We start from the raw sequence: 27,276 nt of genomic DNA on the forward strand, positions 1-27,276 counted from the left end.
GGGGCAACCTTCAGCCAGGAGGGGAGGGACCCCAGGAACCCGGGTCACTAAATGCGGGCGATGAGGACGCCTTCGGGGCCTACTTCCCGCCGCCTCTGACTGGCAGGCACAGCCTCCTGGCGGCGTGCGCCCTCTGGGGCCGGTGCTGGGACGCGTGTGGGAGCGACCGAGCACTGCGGTTGGGTCACCCTATTAGGTGACCCTGCCTACGTGGGAGCGGCCCCCAGGGGCGGCCCAGCCCAGGGCAGGCAGGCAGGTGCTCCAAGCAGTACCCGGAGAGTGGGCATGCGACCACCTGCGGACTTTGGTCCCACTCAGACTGGGGTGAAGGAGTGGGCAGCGAGGTGGCCACGCAGCCTCAGCTGGGGTCCAGCAGCATACGGGGCACAGGGTGAGGGGGTCAAGGGGATGGCCCCGGCCCTTGGGTGGGGGTGGGCTTTGGCACACACATCGGCACCCGGACAAAGTGCTTGTTGTGGGGAGAAGGTGAAGAAGGAAGTGCAGCTCCAGGGTCCTGAGGCGGCTGGCCCGGGGCGGGGTGCCCATGCCCAGAGGAGCACCCTCCGCCAGGCCCCCATTCTCCGCCTGAGGGTCCCATACCAGTGCCTGTGCTCTCCAAGGTCTGAGGGTCCTCCCAGGCCCCCAACTCCTCCCAGGGAAGCCACTCCTGCCAACCCCAGGGCAGGGGCCGAGTGGCCACATGCCACGGCCGGCCGGGCAGCAAGAGACCTCGGGGTGCGCTCCAGCCTCCCCAGGAGACGTCAGGGACAGCGGGAGCAGGCTCAGAAGATGCTCTGTCGTCGGTTCTTCCCTCGTCCTGCAGAGATGAAGGGAGGAGCTGGTGGGGGTGGGGCCCAGTCTCTTGGGAGCCTGCACAGCCGACTGCCACCACCCTGGGTCCATGGGGCCTCTGCCTTCCACCGTGCCTTGCCCGCTGCAAGTGCCAGGAGCGCAGGGTCCCTCCTGTCGCCACAGCGGTTCTGCAGCCACAGACCTCCCCCATCCAGAGGTGGCTGGACTGCCCCGGGAGCTCAGGATTTCCTGGGGCCCCCTGCAAGACATGGGCCCTGCAGGGCTCGGAAGCCTGAGCGGGCGATAGGCCGCACAACCTTGTCCGTTCCATAGGGCCCACCGGAAGGAGGCTCTGCAGACTGCCCAGCGCAGGGGGAGCCCTGGGCCCCGTCTCTGCTTCTCAGGAGGGTTGGGGGCCAGTGCACTGTTGCCTGGAAAAGGGGGCCAGGGCCCCTACCTGGATGCTGAAAGGACAAGCCCCGGTAGGCTGGATCCTTCTGGAGCTGCACTTCCTTCAGGGAGAACACAGACGCCGCTGGGGAGAGGAGAGGGGGGCTGCAGGGAGCTGTGGGTCTCCCAGAGCCCCCATATCCTCTGTGCACACAGACCCCGGGGGTGGGCACCCCGAGCCCCACCCCTCAGGGTTAGCCTAGCTCAAAGCTTTGCTTTCCTTTATTTGAATGGATTAGTTTTTTTTTTTTATTTATTTGGGGCTTGGGGGCTACCTATGCCCAGCAATGTTCAGGGGATACTCTCCCAGCACAGCACTTGGGGGATCACAGGAGGCAGGACTGGGGATCGAACCCAGGGATCCCACATGCAAAGCCTGTGCATCCCCCCTCCCCCCACCGCGCCTAAGGTGTTTCTCTGGCCCCTTAGAGATCCACGCAGAGTGACCCCAGGGTCGGGCAAACCCAAGAGGGAAAGCCATTTGCCTCAGACTACTCAGGGGAACCTGGCTCTGCTCATGGGCCCACCTTCCTCCCCCCCCCAGCATTGGTGTCCTGGATTCTGGGGTTCCCCCTGGCCCTCCCCACTCACTGTCTTCCAATTGGTGCACACGCTCTCCCAGGGACCGGAAGTAGGGGTGGCTCAGGGCCTCCTCTGCAGAGATGCGCCGTTTGGACTCGTACTGGTGGCACAGGGCAGAGGGAACAGAGAGTAAGCAGAGGGTCCGGGTCAGAGGCAGCCCCCACCTCCAACCACGGAGGGCTCCGGCTCCCAGCACCAGGAGGAAGCGGAAATGAGGGCGGCCTCTGCAACCACGTAGAGCACTATGTGCAGGAGTAACGCGCCACAGCAGTGCCGGTCAGCTTGCAGCGTCCAGCCTGTGCGGTGGCCGGCAGGCTGCAGAATCCCGGGTTCTCCTCCCCACCTTCTAATTCCAGTGGGCAGTGAGGGAATGGGGGGGGGGGGGGCCAGGGCAGTTCTTGTACCCTGCCCCACTCGCAGAGCAGCACTGGGTTTGCCCTTGGAGGATGCCTGGGGGGCGCTGGGACCAGGACCGAAGTGGGGGTGGAGGCCACTCACCAGCAGGAGGCTGGTCAGGAGGTTGATGCCGTCAGTGTCCAACCTGCAGAGGGAAAAGGCGGGCAGCAGCCTGGCCCGCGTGGGGAGGGACCCCCCCATCCCCCCCGGGAGTCGGGCAGCCGTGCTACCTGGGAGCGTGGCTCAGGAGCGGCTGCGGGAGGTACCGGGGGAAGCCGTAGGAGCGGAACTCGGACAAGGAGGTCACTCCGGGCCAGGTCTCCTCCGTGGGGGTCCCTGGGGAGGCGAGAGGGCGTGGGTAGAGCCCGGTGAGCGCGACACGGAGAGGGCCAGCAGCGGCCGGGTCCAGCCCGGTGGCCCGCGCGCGGCGCTCCTCTGGCGCCCCCTGGTGGCGAGGGGCGGCGGCGGCACTGACCGAGGAGTCGGAAGATGAGGTGCAGCTCTTCCTTGACGGTGGATCCCGGGAAGAGGGGCCTCCCCGTAGCCATCTCGTAGTGGATGCAGCCCACACCCCTGCAACGGGCAGCGCGGCGTCAGGCCGGGGGCTCGGAACGCCGCCTCCTCTCTGCGGCTCCATCGGGTCCCGCTCCAGCGAGGCCCGTGGCGTGGGGCGGCGTGGGCGGCTCTGGTCTAGGAAGCATTGCCCTTCCCCCTTCACTCTGCAAACAGTGACCTCTCAACCGGCTACTACTGAATGTGGCCCCAAGGGCAGAGGGGTCCTGTCCCAGGGAGCCCACCCCGACAGGGCTCCCCAGAATCCTGCAGAATCCTATGCTCGTGATGGCTTTCGCATGCACGTTAAGCATGTCAACAGCCTTGGGCCCCTGTCTGTGTCAGGAGCACTGGGACAGGAGCACCATCAAGCGGGTGCATGCACAGCCAGGGAAGCCCTTGGAGTTCCGGTGGATTCCTTCAGCAACGTGCAGGGTAGCAGGTAGGGGCGGTTGGGGCCGGGGGTGGGGTGGGGGTCCCAGCTCCCACTCACCACATGTCAATGGGGGTGGAGTACTCTGTGGACCCCAGCAGCACATCGGGGGGCCTGTACCACAGCGTCACCACCTCATTGGAGTAGGTCTTCGTGGGCACCGACTTGGCCCGGGCCAGGCCTGGGGAGACACGTGCCATTGAGCCCTCCCCTCTGCGCGGTGGCACCGGCTCCCCAGGGCCGCCGGGGCTCACCGAAGTCGGCCAGCTTCAGCTCCCCGCGCTCGTTGATGAGCAGGTTCTGGGGTTTCAGGTCCCGGTGCAGGATCTTGCGGCGGTGGCAGTAGGCGAGGCCCCGCAGCAGCTGGAACATGAAAATCTGGGGGGCGAGGGGGGTAGGGAGGGAGTTTGGCAGGGGGAGTGGGTGGTCGCACACAGCCCTGGGAGGTGGGCAGGGGGAGTGGGCGGGGCGCACAGCCCTGGGAGATGGGCAGGGGACAGACAGCCTGGGAGGATGGGCGGGGCACATACAACCTCGGAGGGGGGTGGTCAGGGGGAGTGATCCGGGCGCAAAGCCCTGGGAGGTGGTATGGAAAGTGGGCAGGGGTCACAGACCTGGAAAGGGACAGGTAGGTGGGCGGGGCTCACAGCCCTGGAGATGGACATGGGGAGTGGGCGGGGCTCACAGCCCTGGAGATGGACATGGGGAGTGGGCGGGGCTCACAGCCCTGGAGATGGACATGGGGAGTGGGCGGGGCTCACAGCCCTGGAGATGGACATGGGGAGTGGGCGGGGCTCACAGCCCTGGAGATGGACATGGGGAGTGGGCGGGGCTCACAGCCCTGGAGATGGACGGGGTAGTGGGCGGGGCGCACAGCCCTGGAGATGGACAGGGGTAGTGGGAGGGGCGCACAGCCCAGGAGATGGAGGGGGGAGTGGGCGGGGCGCACAGCCCTGGAGATGGACAGGGGTAGTGGGCGGGACGCACAGCCCAGGAGATGGAGGGGGGGAGTGGGCGGGGCGCACAGCCCTGGGGGCCTGAGGTTCCCGCCCACACTTCAGCCCCAAGGAACCCCAGCCGGAGAGGTGAGGGGTAGGGCCCTGGGAGATCTGGGCTGGAAGGCGGCGGCGTCTTGACCAGCACCAGAATAGCCCCCTCCTCCCGCGGGGAGGTGGGAAAACCGGGGCTCTGAGCCAGAGGGGTCCGTGTTGGGGCGCGGTACCGGATTGGAGCTCCCCTCGTGACAGCGCCTCCTCCTCTCACTCCATCGCTCACCTTAACGTTGTGCATGTTCATGAGGCTGCCGCAGTGGTCCAGGTACTGCTTCAGGTCGCTGTCCTGCAAGGAGCCTGCCTTAGCCTGGCCGGGGCCTCGGGAGAGCCCAGGAGGCCAGTCCCACGCGAGCCCACATCCCACTCACAAGGTGAGAGGCCGGCACCCCCGCAGCGCGCCCACGGGGGGGGGCGTGGAGAGGCCAGCATGCACCCTTGGAGCGTGCCCACCGTGGGGAGGGGACCGCAAGCACCCTCGCGACGCCCCCACCGTGGGGGAGTCCTGCACCCACCAGGTACTCGAAGACCAGGGTGAGGGAGCGCTCTGTGTGCACCAGGTCGTGCAGCGTCACGATGTTGGCGTGCTTCAGCTTCTTCAGCAGAGACACTGCAAGGACAGTCGCCTGGGTCCCGGCGGGCTCCAGCCATAATGCCACCCCCGCCCCGCTCCTCCAGGCTCAGTGCGCAGAACCCCCCTACCCTCTCGGATGGCAGTGCAGGGGGCCCCCTCCTCGTGCTCCAGCCGGATCTCCTTCAGGGCCACCAGGTTCTCGGTCAGTTTGCTGCGCCCCTTGAAGACGGTGGCGTAGGTCCCCTGGGAACAAGGACATGCAGCCCCATCCCTCAGCCTCCCTCACCTCCCCCTGTGCACACGGGGATGGGGTGCCTCTCAGGCTGCCCTAATGGGGGTCCTAATAATGAGCATTATAGAGATGGGCGGGGAGCAGGCAGGGGGGGCTCAGGGAGGGGCCCAAAGTATGCACACAAGCCTCACAAACGTTGTAATCTCCCCTGACCCTTTATCCTGGCACCTCGCACTCGTCCATCCTTGTCAAGAGAACATAAGAAAGGCTGCCCGAAGGCCCCTGTCAGGGTGGCTGTGCCCAGAGCCCTGCCTGCCCCGCCTTAGAAAAGCGTCCACTAAACTCAGTCACCACGACTCTGGCCTCGACTGTCTCAGGATGGGAACTTGAGTGCTGTGACCCACCCCCCACATGGCAGGCTCTGAACACTGTGACCCCCATGTTGGGGTCTCTGAGCACTGTGGTCTCCAACTGGGGCTATGAGCTCTGTGACCCCCCCCATACACACTGGGAACTCTGAGTACTGTGACCTCCAACTGGGACCCTGAGCACAATGACCCCACATGGGGATCTGAGCACTGTGACCCACACACTGGAGGCTCTGAGCACTGTGACCTCCACAATGGGGGCTCTGCTCTGAGCACTGTGACCTCCAACTGAGACTCTGAGCACTGTGACCTCACATGGGAGTCTGAGCATTGTGACTCCCACACGGGGGGCTCTGAGCACTGTGATACCCACGCTGGGGGCTTCCCAACTGTGGCTGTTCCCACCGAGGCTCACTCCTCTCTGAAATCCTTTGTCCAGCCCCCTCTCAATGACAGACCTGTTGCTCAGAAACAAAGCACCCCCACAACCCCTCAGCGGAGAGCTCTTCCAGTTGACCTTTGCCGCATAAGCCTGGGCTCACCCCTGCCACCACAGTCACCTCTGACGACATCTGAGGAGTGGCCCCCAATACCACCAGTGTGACCCCAGAACAGAAACCCACACTGGCTTCAGGGCTGCACAAACCCAGTCCCCAGGGACTGAGGCACACGCATGTGCGCACGCGGACACACACACACACACACACACACACACCCCGAGTGACAGGAGGGCAGGGCGCAGAGGGGCGGTACCCAGCCAGGAAACACTTGCAGAAGCCTCACCCAAGACTGGGTCCTTCAGTACCTGCCCACGGCGGGGTTCCCTCTCTGGGGCAGGGCAGGCTCCCCCCACCCCCGGCCACCCTGTCCCTCGTCCAGCTCTTACCTCCCCCAACTTGTCCAGTTTCACATACGTTTCCAGTTTCCCAAAGCCGATGTCTGACTGGGGGGAGACACGAGATCCCTGAGCCCGGGGTGGGGGGCCCAGCGGCTGCACACTCTGTCCCCCTCCCAGTTCCCGAGGAGACTGGATGGGAACCCCCCCCCCACAAGGAGTGAGGGTCTGACAGAGGAGGCAAGAGTGAGAGCAGCCACAAATCCTGAATTCTGTGACAGAGGCAGAAGGTCTGGGAAGGGGACCCCAGTTCTTAAAAGTCCATGGGCCCAGCCACTCACAATCTACTTCTGCAGGTGTGTGTGTGTGTGTGTGTGTGTGCGCGCGCGCGTGCGCGCTCCCGTGTGTGTGCTGTGGGAAGAGGGGCGCGCATTCTGTAAGATGCTCCCAGGAGCCAAGCTGCCTTCTAGGGATGCGGATCCCCGAGGACCAGCTGCGGGAATCACTGTGGACAGCAGATGGCGCCAGACGCCCAGGAACCGGCGCGGTAGCGGTGGTGGCCTCAGATGGGATTAGCCGGGGCCCAGAGAGGTCTCCAGTGCAGATAGGGATTCCCACCTGTTCACCTCTGACCCTCTCTCTCGGGGCTCACCAGGGAGGCGCGGCGGGACATGCGGCTGAGTGGCTTGGGCAGGTCTGGGCTCTCCAGCTGGAGCTTCTGCAGGAACTCCTGGGGCAGGCGGATGTCCATGGGCAGAGAGAGCCTTTTACTGACGTCCTGCGTGGCCAGGTGAGAGGGCACAGGCTTGGCTCCAGGAAAGCATCTCTCCTCTCATCCTGGGCCCAGCTCTACCTGGAGGGTGACGGCTGCGAGGGCCTGGGGGGGAGGGTGGGCGCCAAGGAGGTCCCTTCCCCTCCCTGGGCCACAGGGTGGTGCAAATCTGCAGGCACTGCTGTGGGCGCACAGACACGTGCCCTGAGAGCAGGGGTCCCGCCCCAGCACCGTGCGCTCCATCAATCCTCCTGACGACGACTGTGCCTAGTCCGGAAGACCATGCCCAGCTGCGGTTTGAACCCAGGCCCCCCTGCAACTCCCTCACCTCCATGGAGAAGCGGCGCTGGCGGGGAAGCCGCTCCCTGGGCACCTCCCCACTGCTGGCATCTGTGTCTTCGGGGGACTCTGCACTGCGCTCTGCCTGGGGGGCTCTGCCCAGGGGTGCGAGCTGCAGGTCTGAGAAAAGACAGGCGTCAGCCCTCCCCCTGACCCCCCTGACTAGGGGCAGGCAGGGCTGGGGCCGGTGGGCGGGCGGGGCCCTCACCCCCCTGGCGCAGGTTGTGCAGCTGGTTGAACTGCTCTGTGAACTCGGCCAAGGACTCCTCGATGGTCTCCGTGCGTGGCACCGACAGGGAGAAGCGGCGCTTGAAGTTCTTCATCTTGTTCATGGCCTGAAGAGACGGAGGCAGGAGACCTGAGCTGCTGCCTGGCCTCCGTCCTGAGGGGGGCCGGGGGGGGTAGTTCTCCCTCTACAAACTCCGCAGAGACCCCAGGCCCTGGACAACAGTCACCCTAACCCCTCAGTCTCCCAGGTCCGTAAGCAGATCTCCGAGGCTGCCGTGCTACACAGAGTTCCAGAGGTGCACAGAGCTGGGCCTGGCCCAGTGGCAGGGGACTGGCTGGCTTCACTCCAGCCCGAGCCCTTGCTCTGCATGGCTGTCAGAAGGGGGAGGTATGGGGGCGGGGCGGATGCGCTTTGGACTGACCCCTCCCCTAATTTCTCTGGCTGAAACAGGGAGGTCAAGGGCAGGTCTCCAGGATTCGGAATTTGCTGTGATTCAGGGCTCCTGGGGAGACTGGGTCCCCTGAGTGAGCACCCCCGGGTGTCCCCTGCCAGCACACAGCCGGGGAGGGTGATGGCCCCCTCTCCGGCCAGAAGCAGGCCCTACCCGCGCCCAGCCTCCTTCCCCAAGATCCTTGCCCTGAGCAACCCCCCATCTCCCTCCCTCCCCTGCCTGGTTTCATAAGCCACAGTCTGGCCGCCCCCTCATCCGGCTATGCCCACACCTCCCTCGGCTGCAGGGGGGGAGGGGAGGGCACTGGTACCAGACGCCTCACGAGAAGAGAAGCCATGGGGCGCCCCACACCCTCTCCCAGCTTGTACCCACGCACTGGGCACATCCTTTCTGCAGGATGCTCGCAGCCCAGTCCCTGGCCAGAATCCAGTTGCCAAGGCAACCAGGTCCCTCCTGAATCCTCCTGGTTGAAGGGATTATGGGTCAGTAACGTGTTTGCTTTGCGGAACGATCGCATCCTCACCAGCCTGGGGGTCCATCCCCCCTGCCCGGGGGGGTGGTCAACTGCCTCCCTCCCTCAGTGCTGCACCCGCTCTCCTGAGTGCAGGGCTGGGCATGCCAGGTTGCCTCCCTAAACACAGCCAGACGCTCGCTCGCCCAGCCCCGGTACATGCGGGCGGGCGGTTCGGTTCCCCAGAAGTACAGGCTCCCCCCCCAGAAGCAGGTCCCAAGCTCTGCAGCAGCCGCAGGGCCTCACGCTCCATCCCTCGTGAGGTTCCATGATGTGGGGCACAGTTCCAGTTCCGGTGACCACCCCCTCTCACCCTCCGCCGGGTAGACCTCACGTTTGCACCAATTCCCGTCCTGGGTCCTGCTAACCTGGCTGCTATGCTGCTCTGTGCGGGGGGCGAAGGGCGTGCTGACAGGCAGAGGGAGGAGGACCACCTCCCCCGGGAGGAGGGGACATGTCTGAGCCCACCCACGAGGTGGGCCACCGGGGCCTGTCCCAGGGTCAGCCACTGGCCTCTTCGACAGCATCCGCACAATGGGAGTCACGGGGGCGCCCTGCGTTTGGTCCCAGAATCCGCAGTGGTCCCATAAAGCCAGGCCCTCTGTCTGGGGAGGGGAGCTCATTACACACCGCCTGGGAAGGGGCCCCCAATTTCTCAAAGACAAACCAGAACCAGGCCTGGACTGAACCCGCAACCTGACCTGTGTTTGGTGAGGAGCTGGGAGCCACTCTGGGCACTGGGGCAAGGGGCAGGGCCGGGGAGGGGCGGGGAGTCAGAGAGAAGGGGAGAGAGGGAGGGGTGCAGGAGTCAGGATGGGGTAGGGCTGGAGGGAGGGGACACGGCCAGCTGACCCCAGCAGGGCCGTGGGGCCGAGCATGGGGAGCAATGGGGACCAGCTTTCTCACGGCCCCCAGAAGCAGCCAGGAGGAAGTGGCTCTCAGGGAGCAGGGGACAAAGGTCAGAGGCAGGATGGACGTGGGGACGGGCACGGGGCGGCCGGCCACGGGGCGGTGAGCGGAGCCGCAAGTGTCCGCGTCTCTGTGGGCACAATCGGGGCATTGAACCCGGGGCTGGGGTGTGACCGGGCAGCGGGCAGTGAATGGTCTGTTGTTCCAGGGCCCGGGACACAAGATGCCTCTGTCACTTTTCCCTGGGGGGATCTGCGCCTCCGTTTGGGGGGTCTCGGGGGGGTGGGGAAAGGCCAGTCACCTTGGTGTCGTCTGTCCCTCACCCCATCGGGGGACAGAGGCCTCAGTGTGACCCGGCATGAGGCCAGCCCCAAGCCAGGCACAGAGCGGCTTTTGTCCTGGGCCAGGGAGACATCTGGGGCTGTCCCCAAGCCCTTGGTGCCGGAGCGGAGGGACATGGGCGTCCGGGAGGCTGGCACCCAGGGCAGGTGGGAGCGGGCAGTGCTCCTGACCCTCCTCCCTTCCCATCACTTCCTCCTGCGCACCCACCAGCCAGCCCACAACTTCCTGCTGGGGCCAGAGAATCAGGAGCCAGGCCCACAGGAGGCTGACCCCGGCCCAGAGGTCGCCGGGTCCTGCAGAAAGGGGCCAGGTGGACTGGAGATGCGGGTGGAGGGGGACTGAGGGCAGCTGCTGGCTCCGTGGGGGGCACCTCCACAGGGACCCCCAAGCTTTGTCCACCTCTCTTGGGCTCCTATGGGCGGCCCCAGGCTCTGGGCGCTGACTTCCCCTCCCCCACCCTCTGAATTCTTACTCAGACCCAGGTACAAGTTCTGTGCAGCTGCCGAGGGCCGTCAGTGTTCCCCACTCGGAGGCGGCAGCAAGGCGTGCCGGGCTCTGCTGCAGACGGGTTGCTCGTCAGCTCTATACCGACATCAATCCCGCTCGGGAGGGGGTGGGTTGCTGGCAACAAGAACAAGAGAGACATGCCCAGTCTGGAAGGTGGGCTCAGCAAGACGGAAAGTGGGAAAGAGACAGAGGGATCTGATGTCAGACAGGGGGTGAGGAAAGTCTCTCCGAGATGACAGCTCTGGGAAGCTTCCAAGCAGACAAAGGTGAGGGAGCAGTCATGCGGAATCTGGGGAGCTGGTCCACAGGAGAGCAGGTGCAAAGGTCCTGTGGCAGAGGGAGCTCAGAAATGCTACAGGAACAGTGAGTCTGGAAAAGGGCTCCAGGGCAACGTGAGGCCCCTGGAGCTGGCCTCCTGGGGTGTGGGAGCAGATGTGTGTGTGTGTGTGTGTGTGTGTGTGTGTGTGTGTGTAGTGAGCAAGGCAGGAGCGGGGGCCATGGGCAGGCTGCTGTGCAGAGGTGGAGTGGCAGGGGTGAGGTCCACTGCTGTGTTGAGGCTCGGGTCTCTGCTGAGGGTGGAGACTGGGATTTGCCACAGCTGGTCCTTGGGGTGTGACCAGCTCCACAGAGGCGAGGAATGCGGGGTGTGGAGGGAGGGCGGGACGGTCAGTGGTGCTGGAGCCCGGAGAGAGCGGCCAACACGAGGCGGCTGCAATTTCTTGTTTCGTTTCTTCTCTCCAGCTCCTGCCCCGTGTAACGGCGCCACAGAGCAACAGCGTGCAGTGTCCATCCATTGCACCCCTGTCCTTACGGCTTGGAGGGGCTTCGGGCCCCGCGATGGGAGATGGGTGGGAGGAGGGTCCTTCTGGTCCCGTCCTCTCCTCAGAGGGAGGAGGCTCCCTGGGAGGTCCCGACAAGTGCAGCGTCTGGTCCCCAGGATGACCTCTGCCAGGCCCCAGAGCTAATGCCTGCCCTGGGACTGTGGATCAGACTGACTAGAGACCAACTGACAACTGACCAATGACCGTCAGGGAGACTGACCCCTGGTTGACCAATGACCAACCAAGAAACTGACCTATGACTGACCAATGACCAATTAGACAACTGACCCATGACTGACCAACAACTGACCAGGAGACTGACCCATAGCTGACCAATGACTGACCGGGAGACCTACCTTCCCACGACAGCCGGATGACCAAATAGGAGACTGACCCATGACTGGCCAATGACTGACTGGGAAACTGAACTATGACTGACCAATGACTGACTAGGAGACCTACCCATGACAGACTAATGACTGACCAGTAGGCTGACCCATGACAGACCAATGACCAACTGGAAGACTAACCCATGGACTGACCAATGACTGACCAGGAGATTGACCCGTGACTGACCAATGACCGACCAGGAGACTGACCCATGGAATGACCAGTGACTGACTGGGAAACTGGACCCCTGACTGACCCCTGACTGACCAATGACCAACCGAGAGAATGACCACTGACCGACCAGTAACCAACCGGAATATGGACCCGTGGGTTGACTCGGAGACCGGTCCACACCCCCCTGCACCTCAGGGTGCCTAGGGGGCAGGAGCCCCTCCCAACTCGGCCTCTCAGGCCCTCAGCCAGCCCTGGGCGTGGCCCCCCTGCCTCCCTCCCAGCCCAGCCCCCAGCCACGCTCCTAGCACCGGCCCTTAGGCTCTGCCCCGGCCGAGCCCCCACAGCAGCTCAGAGGGTCGCCAGAGCCCCACCAATGCCATGAACACCAAGAAAGAGCAACCCCCCACCAGCACCTCAGGGAGGCAGTGAGCAATGAGCCTGTTTCACAGGCATGTGCCTGGTCTGAGCCCCCCTCCCCACCCCTCATCTCCCCAGCCCCGAATGGGGAGCACTGCCCGCTCCTCAAGAAGCCCTCCACTGCCCACGGCCCTTGGAAAACTGAGTCCCCGGCACTGCCTCTGGGGGTCTTGGGGCGGGTTTCAAAAGAAGGAGAAGGGCTGGGGCAGGCAAAGCATGCCCGAGGCCCGGCTTCCGTCTCTGCCAGTATGTGGCCCCTAGCATAACGGGTGGGGTTCCAGCCGCGCCCAGCAGCACTGAGGCCCCAAAATCGACCAGCATGGCCCGGTGAGTTTCCTCCTAGGGAGCCTCCCCCCCACACACAAACACACACGCACACACACATACACATACATACACACACACGCACACATACACATACAAACACACACATACACACACATACATAGATACACATACACACATATACACACATACACACACGCACAACATACACATACATACACACATGCACCACATACACATACACACATACATACATACACACACATACATACATACACACATACACACACATACATAGATACACACATACATACACATATACACATACATACACATGCACACACAGATACATAGATACACACATACACATACATACACGCACACACACATACACAAATACACGCACACACATACACATACATACATACACACATATACATAGATACACACAGAAACACACACGCACGCACATACATACATACACACACACATACACACACACAGGCACACTAATGTCAGGTCAGGTCAAGGCTGAGTGCGCGCAGCCTCGGGACCTGCCCTCCTGGTGAGCCTGCAGATACCATCTCTTCCTCCCTCCTCCCGCCGCTGCCGTGCCCTGGCCTGTGACCATCCCGCGGCTGTGTGCAGCTCTGCGGCCGAGGGGGCTGGACGGTCCCCGGACCTTGTCCACACACCCTGTCCCCGACCCAGCTCCAGCCCTGGCTGACACACTGGGGAGCACGGCACCTTCTGGGTGGCCAGACCGTGCGGGACAGAGGCCCACAGTCCCCCGGGCGGCCGACAGATGCTCTGACACAGTGACGGAGCGCCGGAGCAAATTCCCACAGCTGCCGCTGGAATGCAGGAAGCAGGAGGCCTTCCGGGGGCACGCCAGGGCCAAGCCGGCAGGAAGCCCGGTCAGCAGGCCAAGTGTCCAGGGCGCAGGCCGCCCTCCTGAACAAACGCGGCTCTGGCCCACAGCATGCTGGCCGACAGCAGCCTCCAGAGAAAGGCCACCCACTGTCCAGGCCGTCCCCAGGCCCTCTGCGCCTGCCGAGGAGAAGCCCCTCTCCCCCGGACCCACGCCCCCACTCTTCAGTCCTTCTGCTGCCCCTGGGGGCAGCCGCTCCCCCTCGCGCCATTTTTAGGGGCACACTGGGTGCGCCTGGCGTACAGCACTCAGCCCCTCAGCTCCCCACAAGCTGCTCATTTGGACCCCGGAACACCACATGTCTCAGCCGCCCCCATGTGGCTCGGTGCTAATAAAGCTCCAGGGAAAGTGACCCTGCCTGGGGGGGGGAGACAGAGCACTGGGGCGAAGCTGTTTGTCCTGCCCCACCCGGAGGGACCCCTGAGCACAGAGCCAGGAGGAAACTCTAAGCATCACTGGGTGTGGCACCAGTCTCTCCCCACAATAGGTTTTAAAAAAATAAAATGTGAGAGATGATTCCTTCTTTCGCTTTGGGGACAGCCTGAGTGTGGACGGTGCTGCCCCCTGCCCTAGGGCGCCTGAACTGTGGGTCAGTGAGCAAATGGGATGAAATGGCCAACACTGACCCCAACTCCAGACCCTTGACAGCAAAGCCTTCAGTGCCTGTCTGCCCTGAGAGGGTATCTGCAGGCCCTAGGACCCCGTTTCTCCTTTCCTCCACTCAAAGGGTGTGTGAATATCAGAGGGTCCATCCAGTTCTCTGGCCCCCTGTGGGATGTGGATGTGGCAAGGCTGGGTGGCCTGGGGCCAGACTGGAGCCAGCTCTTCCCAGATGCCTGGCAGCTGCCACCTGTCCTCTCAGCACTTGGTGTGCCCACCCAGCCCGGGGCCCTTACTGAAATCACATCCACTGCATTTCCCCAGGTGCCGCCCACTGTATCCCTCCCTGGAAAAGGGCCGCCCATGGACTGGGGCTCCCACCTCTGGAGCGGCTGGGAGGCCAGAGGCTGCCAGCAGTCACTGGACCAAAGCCTGGATGCAGCGTGACCCGTCCCCAGCCAGCTCTCTGGCCTGGGCTGGGCACAGTCCCACGTGAGGTCTGCAGAGGCCTCTGGGCTGGCCGGCCAGGCCATAGCGAGGGCTGGTCAGTCGTAGTGGTGCTTTCAGAGCTTTGGGCGGTGAGGCCGATCCCAAGTGCAGGCCCTGGCCTTGTCCCCTACAGCGGCTCCCCACCGTCCACCCTCAGCACGGTCCCCATGGCTGCCCGGCTACCCACCTCTGTCCCTCCAGCTCGGGCCCTTCCCAGACTTTCTCCCCTGCCCTCTGCCCCCCTCAGAGTCCGGGAATGGAGGTGAATGCATCGTCACTGGTATTTGCGCTCTGACCCTCTTTGGAGATACCCTGGGGCTAGTGCCAGCTTGGAGCTGCAGCAGAGCCAGGACAGGTGAGATCTCGGTCTCTCCCGCATCCCGTGCCCATCCCTCCCGCCAATGCAGGAGGCTGCTTCCTGTGCAGCCCTGTTAGAGCCCCTCGCCCCCAGACCCAGTCTCCAGTGTGCGACACCGCCCCTGCCCCTTCGCTCCCCTCCCCTGGCCGGGTTGTCCTCCGTAAGCCTTCCCCATGCCTGAACCTCTGAGGCGGGGACCCAGGTGCCGTCCCCGGCTTCCCTCCATGCCCAGCAGGAGTGTTGGGACTCTCAGGCCCACGAGGGATAGTCCCCAGCATTAACACCATGCTCCTCTTTCTGGGGGACCCCCCAGGCTGTGGCAAGCAGGCCTCAGGTGTGGTAAGCTCCCAGCTGGCAGGGGTCCGGGTGGCCGCCCCAGCCGGGACCCCCTTGGGCTTCTCCCTGCTCTGAGGCGCTTTGTTCGACCTTCCTTGGGGCCGGGTCTGTAGTTCCTGGATCTCAGGCCTCACCCGGGCACCCACCTGCCCCCAACTGCCTCCTGCTCATGGAATCTCACACACAAGTCCCACAGCCTCCCCTTCCCCACCTCACTGCCCCCAACCCTCTGGGATACTAGTAGGAACTCCCCTGGGCCAGGGCATCCAGGAGACAGCAAAGAGCTGGAAAGGTTCATCTGCTGACTGGTTTCTTTCTCCTCTTTGGCTTTAGGGCCACACCTTGTGATGCTCGGGGTCCACGGATCACCTCTGGCAGAATCATGAGGTGCCAGAGAGAAAACGCAGGACTCCTGTGCAAAGCACACACCTCCTCAACCCCAACTCAGTGTGTGTGTGTGTGTGTGTGTGTGTGTGTGTGCGCGCGCGTGCCTGCCCCCGTGCGTGCGTGTGTGTGTGTGTGTGTGTGTGTGTGTGTGTATTCCCAAGGATCAACCCCAGAGCCTCTTGCATGTAAAGCATGTGTTCTACCACTAAGCCACATCCGCGGCCCTGGTTTTGAAGTGAAAAGGGCAGTGGGAGACAGTCTACAGAATGGGAAAGGATATTCACCGAATACACATCTGACAAGGGGTTGATATCCAGGATATACAAAATACTGGTTAAACTCCACAAGAAGAAAACATCCAACCCCATCCAAAAATGGGGCAATGAAATGAACAGAAACTTTCTCAAAGAAGAAATCCGAATGGCAAAAAAGCACATGAGAAAATGCTCTACATCATTAATCATCAGGGAGATGCAGATCAAAACCACAATGAGATACCATCTCACACCTCAGAGACTGGCCCACATCAAAAAGAACAAAAGCAACCGATGCTGGCGTGGATGTGGCGAGAAAGGGACACTCCTTCACTGTTGGTGGGAATGTCCACTGGTTCAGCCCTTCTGGAAAACAATATGGACGATTCTCAAAAAATTAGAAATTGAGCTCCCATTTGACCCAGCAATACCACTCCTGGGAATATATCCCAGAGAGGCAAAAATGTATAGTCGAAGTGACATCTGCACTTGTTTGTTCATTGCAGCCCTCTTTACAATAGCCAGAAACGGGAAGAAACCTGAATGCCCAAGAACAGATGACTGGTTAAAGAAACTTTGGTACATCTACACAATGGAGTACTATGTAGCTCTTAGAAAAGATGAAGTCATGAAATTTACATACAAGTGGTACAATATGGAAAGTATCATGCTAAGCGAAATGAGTCAGAAAGAGAGGGATAGACATAGAAAGATTGCATTCATCTGGGGGATATAAAGTAACAAAGTATGAGATTAATACCCAAGAATAGCTGAGATCAGCACCAGGAGGATTACTCCATAACTTAGAGGCCAGCCGGGTATCCTAGAGGAAAGGGCTATTCAGATAGAGAAGGGAGCACCAAATAAAGGATGTTTGGAGGATCCTCCCAGGAGGGGAGATGCATGTCGAAAGTAGACTATGGACTGAACATGTTTGCCACTCAATGCCTCTTTTGCAGACCAAAACACCCAAAAGGAGAGAGAGAACACAGGGGATTGCCCTGCCACAGAGACGGGGGGATGGGGGGATGGGGGTGGGAGGGATATTATCCATGGTGGTGGAAAATGGGCACTGGTGGAGGGATGGGTATCTGATCATTGTATAATTGAAACCAAAGCACAAAAAATTGTAAATCTACAACTTTAAAAAAAAAATAAAATAAAATAAAGGGGGGAAAAAAAAAAAAAAAAGAAAAGGGCAGTGGGGTACCATTTGTGAGAGCGGTGTGTGCTAGATCTACAAGTACCATATACAGACGCATCTGAATACGAACCGGCTAGTCCAGAAGAATAAAATCTAGGAGACATAAATTACAGTGCTAATAATAGTTATCTCTGGGTAACAGAATTGTGGGTGATTTAAGTTTTCATTTTTTGCTATCTGTATCTTCTAATACTTCCATAATGAACATTCATTGCTTATGTTAAGAGAAAAAGTAACACTTCTTTTTAAATGAAAGCGAAGTATTTTTGGATTGAGATTCCAGAATCGCTTGTGCAAGGCCTTGGGAGAACTATAATTATCTTGAACAGGGGTCAGCAAACATTTTCTGCAAAAAGCTGGTGGGGTGAGTTGGTGTCACCGTACCCACACTCTGTTCTTGCTACACGCACAAAGGGTGATTGACGAGGGGAGGCAGGAGCTGGACAAGAGGTTCATGAGGAAGCAGTGAGCTCCAGCCAGCCTGTCCTCGGGGCACCCAGTTTTGCAGGTAGGGTGTTTGCCTTGCAAGCGGCCAACACAGCCGAACTGAGTTTGATTCCTCTGCCCCTCTCGGAGAGCCCGGCAAGCTACCGAGAGTATCTCGCCCGCACGGCAAAGCCTGGCAAGCTACCCATGATGTATTCGATATGCCAAACACAGTAACAACAAAAGTCTCCAATGGAGACATTACTGGGCCTGCTCGAGCAAATCGATGAACAACAGGAGGACAGTGACAGTGACAGTGATCACGTTCAAGAGTCACAGAACAGGGGCTGGAGCGATAGTACCAGAGGGTAGGTAATTTGCCTTGCACGCAGCCGACCCAGGTTCAATTCCCAGCATCCCATATGGTCCCCTGAGCACTGCCAGGAGTAATTCCTGAGTGCAGAGCCAGGAGTAATCCCTGTGCATTGCTGGGTGTGATTCCCTCCCCCCAAAAAAGAGTCACAAAACATGGGTCTTCTTTTGATTTTCCCCACTGTGAGCACTGGGAAAATGATTCTCGGCTCGTGCGTCATACTAAAACAGCTGGACCTAGCTAAGAGCCCTGGTTCCCAGGCCAGTGCTCATATGGCGCTTCAACCCAGCTCTCCTTCATGCATGTGTGCTTGCGTGTGTGCGTGCGTGCGTGCACGTGTGTGTGTGTGCCCGGGGTGGGGGGGCATGCCGTGTATTTTTCTTCTCTTGTCTGCCATGGGGAAGCCCTTCCCGGCTCCAGGATTGGGGGAGAAACAGAAGGTGGAGTCCCGTCTGGGGTAGCAGACAGCTCAGAACGGCTCGTGGGGTTGGCAAAGTTAGAACCATGAACCAGTGGTAGATGGGGCTTTGGAGATGCTCTACCCCTTCATAGTTCGGGGGATGGAGGAAGGGCACACGGGTGGGGCTGAGGTTCCCAGTGGTGCTCAGGGGACCACACAGTGACAGGAACGGGTCCTTGGGCCCCCGCATGACCGTCCTGCACTCAGGGCCCTTGGGGCCATCTCGCTCCCTCACTTTTCAGGAAAGAGTTAGGCAGCGGCAGGACCTGCCCCAGGCTTGGCATGGGAGTCAGGCCCCTTCTATCTATCCCCCAGGGTCGGAGGGGCTGCTAGGACAGGCCTTGGGGTGTCCAGGAAGTCAGCCGCCCCCCAGGGGCTGTCTTGCGCAAGGAAGGAGGCAGGTCTAGCCTGAGCCCCGAGTGGCATGGGGCCCAGTCCCAGCCGGGGTGTTGCCAGCGGGCTCCGTGCCAGGAGCAGGAAGGGCCCTGGAACCCTTCAGCCTTAGCCCCTCGGCGCGGCAAGGTGGCGAGGCCACGGACCCTGCATGGCTCCTGTCGTCTGGGCGTCTCCCCGGGCCCGAATGGGTCCTTTGCAGCACTCATGCAACGAGTGACCCCTTCTGCCCCCCATCTGCTTCCATGTCCACTGGGAAGGGGAGGAGCAAGTGCCGTCCTGCCTCGTCACTCCACGAAGGGCTCCTTCGCTGGGGGACAAGGGCCAGAGGAGTGACACACAGCTCCGTCCCTGGGGAGCCCCAAGGGAAAAAAAAAAGGGGAGTTTCCTTCGGAAAGCCAGGCTGGCACCTTGTCAGGCCAGGAGAGGGCAGCTTGGAGGAGGGAAGAATGTTAGAAAGTTTCTTTCCAGGTTCAAGGACTATCCGGTGTCTGCAGGGCTGAGAGAACTTCAGCGACCCGACTCGGCTGGCCACCGCTCCACCAGGCCCTGAAATCACCCTGCGGGGAGGCAGTGCTCCCGGGACAGAAGCCACACAACCTCATGGCCAGCGCTGGGTGCGGACCCCAGGGCTCCACATGCAGGCAGTGCCAGGCCGGCCTCGCCCCAGCCCTCTCTGCGGTGTCCAGGACCGTCACTCTATAAACCTAGACCCTGGGCCAGGGGAGGGGGGTGGTGCTCAGGGTGACCCCGTTGAGTTCAGGTCCCTTCCTGGGTCCTGGCCAGACAGAGGCCACGTGGGCAACCCCCCTCCCGCCTCTCCCCGGGAGCAGAGGTTCCAGGGGCAGACGGCCGGAGGAGCAGCACCCCAGGCCCAGATACCCCTCTGCCCGGTGTCCGAGCGGGGTCTGATACACGTGCGGGTGGGATTCCCCGGAGACGCCCATCAGCAGCGAACGCCCAGGGTGGGGAGAGAGGGGTTACAGCGGGACACGGGCTGGGAGAGAGATGTGACGAGTTCCCAAAGGGGCCAAGTTAATCAGGGAGTCTGGCTCCCTGCCGGCCACTCCCTCAGACAGCAGCAGAACAGAGACAGTGAGCGCGTCAGGCCGGGAGTCACCGCCCCGAGGATGAGGGTGCACAGCCCAGTGGCCATGGCCACGGCACGGTAGCCCAGCACACACGGCACACAGCACACGCAATACAACACAACACACGCAGGACACACAGCACACGCTGCACGGTGCAACACATGATACACAGCACACGCCACACAGCACAACACACAGTACACACAGCATACGCAGCACATAGCACAGTAAATAGCACAGCACACACAGCACAGTACAACACACAGTACACACAGCATACACAGCACAGCACACACAAAACACACAACACACAAAGCACAGTACCATATATGCAGTCCAACCAGCACACATAGCACACACAGTACAACACACACAAAACACACAACACACAAAGCACAGTACCATATATGCAGTACGCACAGCACACACAGCACAACAGTATAGACAATACAAGTACACACAGCACATATAGTATACACAGCATATACAGTACATACAGTACAGCATGCAGAGCACACACAAAGCAAGTGCACACAGCACATACGGTACATACTACACACAGCACACACAGTACACACAATACAGTACACAGAGCACACACAACAGAGTATGCACAACATACACACAGCACACACAGTACAACTCACACAGCATGCACAGTATAGCACACACAGCGCAAGTACACACAGCGCAAGTACACACAGCCCATACAGTATATACAACACAGCACACACAGTATACACAGTACAACACACACAGTCCACACAGCACACAGTATACAAATACACACAGCACACACAGTCCAGCACACAGCACACACAGCACATACAGCACACACAGCATACACATTACACACAGTACACAGAGTATAACACACACAACACACACACTACAGCACCCAAGTACACACAGTACACACAGCACACATAGTACACACAGCACACACAGCTCACGCAGTACAGCACACACAGTACAAAAGTACAGAATACACATGACACAACACAGCACAGCTGAACACACAACACAGCAGAGCACACACACACAACAGTATAGACAACAGCCGGCAACAAAAGGCCGGCTCTGCTCCCCACTTGGCCGTCTCCACCCCTTCCCCTTTTCCCACCCAGAACTCTCCTCTCCACCACTGAGGACAGGGAAATGCTACGCCTTGGCCTGATGAGGTTCCGAAAGCCAGCCCGGATCTCAAACCCTGAGCCAGGCAGGAAACGGCTGTCAGGCAATTCCCCGCGCTGATAACACGGTTGCCAGCTACTTAGCGTCTGCTCTGTGCCAGGCACCTGCATCATTTCATCTGATTCCTGTCAACCCTAAGTCCCATTTCACAGATGAAGAAACTAAGTCTGGGGTCCCTGAGGAGAGGGGACTCCCAGAGCTAATGTTAGTGGACCAGGGCTGACCTCCAACTGGCCTCTGAGCTTACCCTCCTGTCAGTTAGAGAAGGAAAGAAGGAATCAGAGAACAGACAGAGTCCAGAACAGGGTGACCCCAGAAAGGACAGGCATGGATCGAGTACTGCTGGGAGGAGTCAGGCCCGGTCCGGCCCTCCACAGGCCTGTTTGCACGAAAGGCGGCAGGCTGGCACAGCACCAGTGGGTGGCTGCAGAGGGAACCTCAGCTCGGAACCCTCATACCGCGGGGACCCAGAGCCGGGACAGCTCCCCAAGAGCGTCGCTGCCGAGGGCCTGCTGGACCCGCAGCCGGAGGACCTCGCTCCTCTGCCCAGAGCAGCCTGGCTCTGCCTGGCACAGGGCAAACCGGAGCCTCCCTCCCGGTAGCCAGCCGTTCCTGATGAACCCGGAGAACTCCGGGGAAGGGCCCACACGCTGGGGGCCGGGCAGAGGAAGCAGGGGGAGGCCTCAGCGACTCCGGGGGGAGGACCCAGTTCCTCCCCTGTAAAACGGGGGTCCTGATACTGGGTGGATAGAGCTGGACCACATGCTGGGGGCGCCCAGTGAGTGGGAGGCCCCCAAACACTCACCGCACCCTGCTGGCCGCGGAAAGCCCAGCCCGCATGGGCAGATTAGGGCTCCTGGTGGTGGGCTATGGGCAGCCCGCAGGGAGAGTCGGGGAGGGGGGTTGTGGGGGGACTGGGCAGTGCTGGAGGCTGGGCAGGCGCAGTGGCAGCCAAGGGGCAGGGGGCTGCGGCAGGGAAGCCAGGTGGTCACTGGGCACGGCCACTCTCCCAGATGCCTTCAGGATGGGCCTGTCAGCCAGGACCAGGGTAGCCTGGCACCTCCCAAAGCCAGGTTTGGGGGCTGCTGCTCACGGGAATACAGGGGTCCTGGCAGGTTCTGTTCCCCCAGACACGTGACCAGAAATGTTCTGGGGGGGCGCAGGGGGAGGGGGGGAGGCTCAAGGGGGCCAGGGAGGGGGTTACCCAGGTCTGGGGAGGCAACGAAGACACGCCAAATGTCACGGGGCACTGAGAAAGAGGGGACAAACAAGAGTGTTGGCCATGAGTCACGGGGGCCAGGCCACTGGGGAACTACCTAGGGGCTGGGCTGAGCGGGATGAAGTGGAGCCAGCCCCAAGCACAGCTGCAGCCCACCCCACCCCCAGGCCTGTTCCCTCGCTGTCTTCTGCTGTCAGGATGGGGGTCCGACTCAGAACAAGGTCACTGTGCCTAGGAGGGGGCTGACCCCCAACCCCGCCCCGGCCCCTCAGCTCCCCCAGAAAGAAAAAAAAAACGAGTCAGTGTCTGGGCTGGCCGCAGCCAGCTGTGCACAGCCCGGAGAGAGGCCTGCAACCCGGACCCACCCGCGCTGCGCCCCCGAGCCACAGACAGCCACGACCCCCGTTGCTGGGGGCCAGAGGCGCGCTCCCCAGAAGTCCCGCGCAGGGACCTGCAGGTGGGTCCCGCCTTGGCCGCGCAGGGACCCGCAGGCAGCTCGGTCCCACCTTCGCCCCGGGCTCTGGCCTCCGACCCGGTCAGCAGCTGCTCTGGAAAGTTCACCGGAGCCTCTCCCTGAGCGCCGCGGCCCCCCACCCGGGCCTCGGCCCCGCGCCCAGACGCTGACCCCAGCGCTTCCCGGAGGCTGCGTGGAGAACTTCGCTTCCCGGGGTCCAGACGGGCGCCCCGAGGGAGCCTCCCCGGAGGGTGGGGGCAAAACGGGCCTCCGTCCGAAGCACCTGGAACTTGGGAGGGGCCTCGCGGGGCATCCCCCCGCTGCCACCCCCCCTTCCCCGGGCAGGACGAAAGCAGAACTGCGCCTTTAAGAGCCGCTCCGCTTACCTTTGCTCCGCTTCCCCGCGGCGCGGTGCCCCCGGCGGCGCCGACCTCCCCGGCCCCGCCGCCCCCGGCGCGTCCGCCCCCGGCGCGTGGCCCGCGGGGCTCCCCGCGCGCGCGCGTCCTGGGGGCACGCGCCGGCCGGAGTGCGCGGGGCTGCGCGCGCTGCGCTCGGCCGGGGTCCGGGTCCGGGCTTGGGGCTGCTTCTCCAGCCACGGAAAGGTGAGCGGCTCCCCAGAGAAGCTGCAACCTGAGCTGCTGGAGGAGGAGGAGGAGGAGGGGGAGGAGGAGGAGGGATAGGAGGAGGAGGAGGAGGAGGAAGGTAGGGAAGAGGAGGGAGGGGGAGGAGGAGGAGGAGGAGGAGGAGGAGGAAGGGACTAGCCCTGCCCCCGTCGGAGTTTTCACATGGACACGCTGACTCCTCCCTGTCCCTGCCGCCCTGCCCACAGCCGCTGCCAATCCCCGGGGCTCCCTCGGCCTGGGTGCCCACCTCTTTCTTCCACTAGGGAGCCAGGGGCCAAGCGTCGCTTCCTGTCGCGTTCCTGACTGGCCTCTGCCCCTGGGCTAGGGGCGAGCCCCTAAGAGTTGGAGCTCCCCAGGCCTGGAGCCACACACGGATCAGGGGTGATTCTTGGAGAATGTCTCTCTCTCTCTCTCTCTCTCTCTCTCTCTCTCTCTCTCTCTCTCTCTCTCTCTCTCTCTCTCTTCTCTCTCTCTCCTTAGCTCGCCGGCCCCTATGCGGGACTGCGCCTGCCACCCAGGGTCAATGCGCCCAGTGCACAGACAGGACCTGCTGTCGCCCTTCTCTGCTCCTGCAGTAGCTGGCCTGGGCTCTCCATGCTCCCGTGGGCAGAATGCCCACCTGGTGGGCCCCAGACCCCCCCCCCCCACACACACACACACACACTCTTCCTGCCTTGAAGGCCAACTCAATTGTCATCTGAAATTAAATACCAGGGACCAACTGAGACTCTTCCAAGAAACCTCATAGAAAGTCCAGCTTTCCTTTACAGAAGGGAAATCTGAGGCCTGGGAAGGCCATTCAAGTGACCCAAAGTCCTTGAAAAAAGTTAGTAGGTCGGACTGGGGTTGTGACTCACTGGGAGAACACTTCACCCTGCACTGTGCAGCCTGGGGTTCGATCCCCAGTGCCTGCAAAAACCAAAACCAAAACAAAACAGTGGCCCGTCAGTGACAACCCACAGGCAGTTTGACTTCAGGAAGTCCAGGAAAATTTGATGGGGGTGCAGGCCCAGTGGTCCTCCCTGGGGCCCACCACCAGCCCTCTCAGCTGATGGGCTCTCAGCGCCCAGGAGGTCTGTGACCTCTGTCCTGCCCCTGGGTTTGGCCTCCGCAGTCTGGGGGTCCCTATCGGAGGGGTGTCTCTTGAAGAGAGCAGTTCCCAATGTGTTGTGCCTGAATCCCCCCTTTTCTGCCCCATTATGGGAAGTGAAGGCTGCCCGCCCCCTCGGTACTAAGCATCAAGTCCTTGGCCTTTCCCTGGGGAGTACGAGTGGTTGAAAATAGAAGTTTCCTTTCTGGAGGCTCGGGCCTCAGGGGCCCCCTCGCAGGCCAGCCCGCTGCCCTCTGGCCCCGCTCAGCTCACAGCTGTAGGTCTAGCAGAGTCCACAGAGGCTGCAGATGGGAGAAAGAAAGGACTGGACGGGCAGGAGAGGGCAGGAGGTTGGGCTGAGGAATGTTGGGGTGAGGACTGGAGCCAGTGGACCAAAGAAAGTCCATCTTATCACCCCCAACTCCCACGTGGGGCTGTTTCAGAAGATGAAATTTTCCACTTTGAAGGCATCAGCTTGTTCTGGGGTGGGGGAAGGGTGGGTTGCAGACGGAATCCAACTGAACTGATGCCCAAAGAAGAAGGAGCATCCGTGGAGTCCAGTGATACCTAACTTTTCCGAACACCTGTACCCAGTAGGGGTCCCGAGGGGGCTGCTGGAAGGAGCGTCTGTGAAGGGGCAGGATGCGGGGAGCGGAGGAAGGCATCCCTGTGTTTCTGGACAAGGTCATACCAGGCGCAGAATGAGGGCTGCTACTTTGTGAGGCTGGAGGTCAGAGTGAGCACATCTGGAGCGAGGGTCAAGGGAGGCGGTCCTGGGCGCTGGCACTGTTTCCAGCTGCTGCGGCTAACCAGCAGGGATAGATGACACAAATGTCTCAGGAGGAAGAGTTAGCAGGACCATGACTTAGTATGAGTCCTCTAGCAACTGTGTGGACAGTCAGAGACGGGAAGTGCAATGTGGAGGCTGATCCTGGGGGAAAATCAGGCGACTTCACTCAGTGCTGATGACAGGATCAGTCAAGTTTGGACCCGCAATGCAGCAGGCCTGGTGGAGCGCACCTGGGGGCTGAAGGGGGGGTGGGGGGCGGGCGCTTGAGATCTGGACCTCCCCGTACTGGCCGTGTGGGCTCGAGTAAACAACTGAACCTTTTTCGCGTCAGGATTTGCCATCTAGCAGACAAAGAACAAACACCGATCACGTGTGGTCGCGGAGAGCGTGGCCATCAAAGCTGAGGGCTTGGCTGCTTGCGGGGACTCAGTGGAGAGAAGCTTGAGTACCAATGCTCAACATGCAGCATCCTTTACACCCCACTGTGTTCTGGGGGTTCGTGCTGGACCCCTAAAGTTGCAACTTCAGGTCCTCTTTCTGTGCAGATCTTGGTCCAGTGGGAGAGGTGGGGGCTGAGGCCCTGTGACAGAGGACGGTGAAATGGGCTGAATACCGAAGAGAACTGTCCCCAAGAGAGTGAATCTGCGTCCAGGGGAGGGCGTCCAGGGGAGGGCCGGGCTGCAAGATAGGGGCTGGGCTCCGCTCAGCAGTGGCCATATCCCCACCCCCCACCCAGCTCCAATATGGGGCTATTTCAGAAGGCAAAATCTTCCACTTTAAGACAGTGTCTTGCTCCAGATGGACGAACCCAGAGAGGGGCGGATGGGGTCTTGGCAACCCCAGGAAGGGCGTGAGCAGATGAGCAGAAGAGGGAGGACCAGGTGGGCAGTGACTATGGGCAGGGTTTGCAGTGAGCCGGGGGTCTGCAGGTGTGTGTCTGTACACACACACACACACACACACACACACACACACACACACACACACACGGGCCTCCTGCCATCCTGACTCTTCTCCTCCCGATCTGTGCCCTTCTAAAATTGCCCTCCGAATCCTTCGGTGCCCCCACCTTCTGCCATGCCAATCTTCTTTCCGCACAGCTAAGTAGTAGCTACATCCCGGGGGGCCCCCCATTGGGGTGAGGCCCTCCGACCCATCCGCAAGACCGTGGGCTTTACAGCCACAGGGGCTGACCTTGGCGCGTCCCTCCTTGCTTCTCCTCCTGCCTGTAACAGGGAGCTGGAAGCTGTCTCTCCCCTGGGCTTCGAGTGAGGTTTTAGTGAGATGAAATTTGGCACCGATCAATGCTCGCTTCCCTCCCTGCCCAACAGTTGTCTCCCCACAGACACTCAGCTGCACCTCTCCCCTGATGCCCGGGCCCCTCTGCCAGCATGAAAGGGTCTGTGGCATCCCTGGCTGCCTGAGCAGCGCGGCAGTGAGTTCCCAGCAGCTATTCCTTGATCTGTGCCCGTCCCACTCCCTGGTCCTGCCATGCTGCTCTGCTGATAGGACTAGCACACCTGAGCGGGGAGGCTGGAAACTGCTCAGACTGTGTGGGCAGTGCATTTGAATAACTCCTGAAAAACCAAAGTTCCAGCCTGCCCCATTTCCTGCGGGAGGCACAGCATCCAGACAGCCAGGTGAGCCACGGGGACCTTCCTGCATGTGTCTGCAGGCGCTTGTCCTTGAAGGCATCTAAGTTCACCTCTGGATGCCACAGGGTCGCTGGCAGCCCAAAGACCTATTCTGACCCTCTGATACAGTCTGATACAGGATTGACTTGTTTCTCTGTGCCTCAGTTTTCTTCTTCTGCAAAATGGGAATAATGTGAACACCAACCTCTCAGGGGGAATGAAGGAAAGGATAAATGGAAGGGTCTTGCTGCTGCTGCAGCTGCTTCTTCTTCTTCTTCTTCTTCTTCTTCTTCTTCTTCTTCTTCTTCTTCTTCTTCTTCTTCTTCTTCTTCTTCTTCTTCTCCTTCTTCTCCTTCTTCTCCTTCTTCTCCTTCTTCTCCTTCTTCTCCTTCTTCTCCTTCTTCTCCTTCTTCTCCTTCTTCTCCTTCTTCTCCTTCTTCTCCTTCTTCTCCTTCTTCTCCTTCTTCTTCTTCTTCTTCTTCTTCTTCTTCTTCCCTTTCCCCTTCCCCTTCTCCTCCTTTTTCTCCTTCCTTCTTTCTTATTCTTTCTTCTACCTTCTT

At 61.0% G+C, this 27,276-nt stretch overlaps 1 protein-coding gene across 1 annotated transcript; it reads right to left on the reverse strand.

Moving 5' to 3' along the window:
* On the reverse strand, positions 1–23,265 carry CDK18 (cyclin dependent kinase 18). The gene is made up of 16 exons (XM_056118940.1): positions 22,966–23,265; positions 7,583–7,709; positions 7,364–7,494; positions 6,916–7,041; positions 6,315–6,371; positions 4,957–5,071; positions 4,770–4,864; positions 4,481–4,543; positions 3,460–3,583; positions 3,266–3,386; positions 2,696–2,793; positions 2,451–2,556; positions 2,323–2,365; positions 1,834–1,924; positions 1,250–1,327; positions 1–817 (listed from the first exon to the last, which is right to left on the reverse strand). The coding sequence occupies exons 2-16, from the start codon at positions 7,704–7,706 to the stop codon at positions 783–785; spliced, it is 1,407 nt and encodes a 468-aa protein (XP_055974915.1). The 5' UTR covers positions 7,707–7,709; positions 22,966–23,265; the 3' UTR covers positions 1–782.
* Between the last annotated feature and the right edge of the window lie 4,011 nt (positions 23,266–27,276).

Source organism: Sorex fumeus, unplaced genomic scaffold, assembly GCF_029834395.1.
Source record: "Sorex fumeus unplaced genomic scaffold, SorFum_2.1 ptg000039l, whole genome shotgun sequence".
Taxonomy (NCBI): Eukaryota; Metazoa; Chordata; class Mammalia; order Eulipotyphla; family Soricidae; genus Sorex; species Sorex fumeus.

Excerpts from the sequence above, each read along its gene's own strand:
- CDK18 (XM_056118940.1), bottom strand. The coding sequence starts at position 7,706 with ATGAACAAGATGAAGAACTTCAAGCGCCGCTTCTCCCTGTCGGTGCCA. Across the intron at positions 5,072-6,314 it reads AACTGGACAAGTTGGGGGAG|GGGACCTACGCCACCGTCTT; the intron begins GTAAGAGCTGGA and ends CCTTGTTCCCAG. Across the intron at positions 1,925-2,322 it reads TCCTGACCAGCCTCCTGCTG|TACGAGTCCAAACGGCGCAT; the intron begins GTGAGTGGCCTC and ends CTGTGCCACCAG.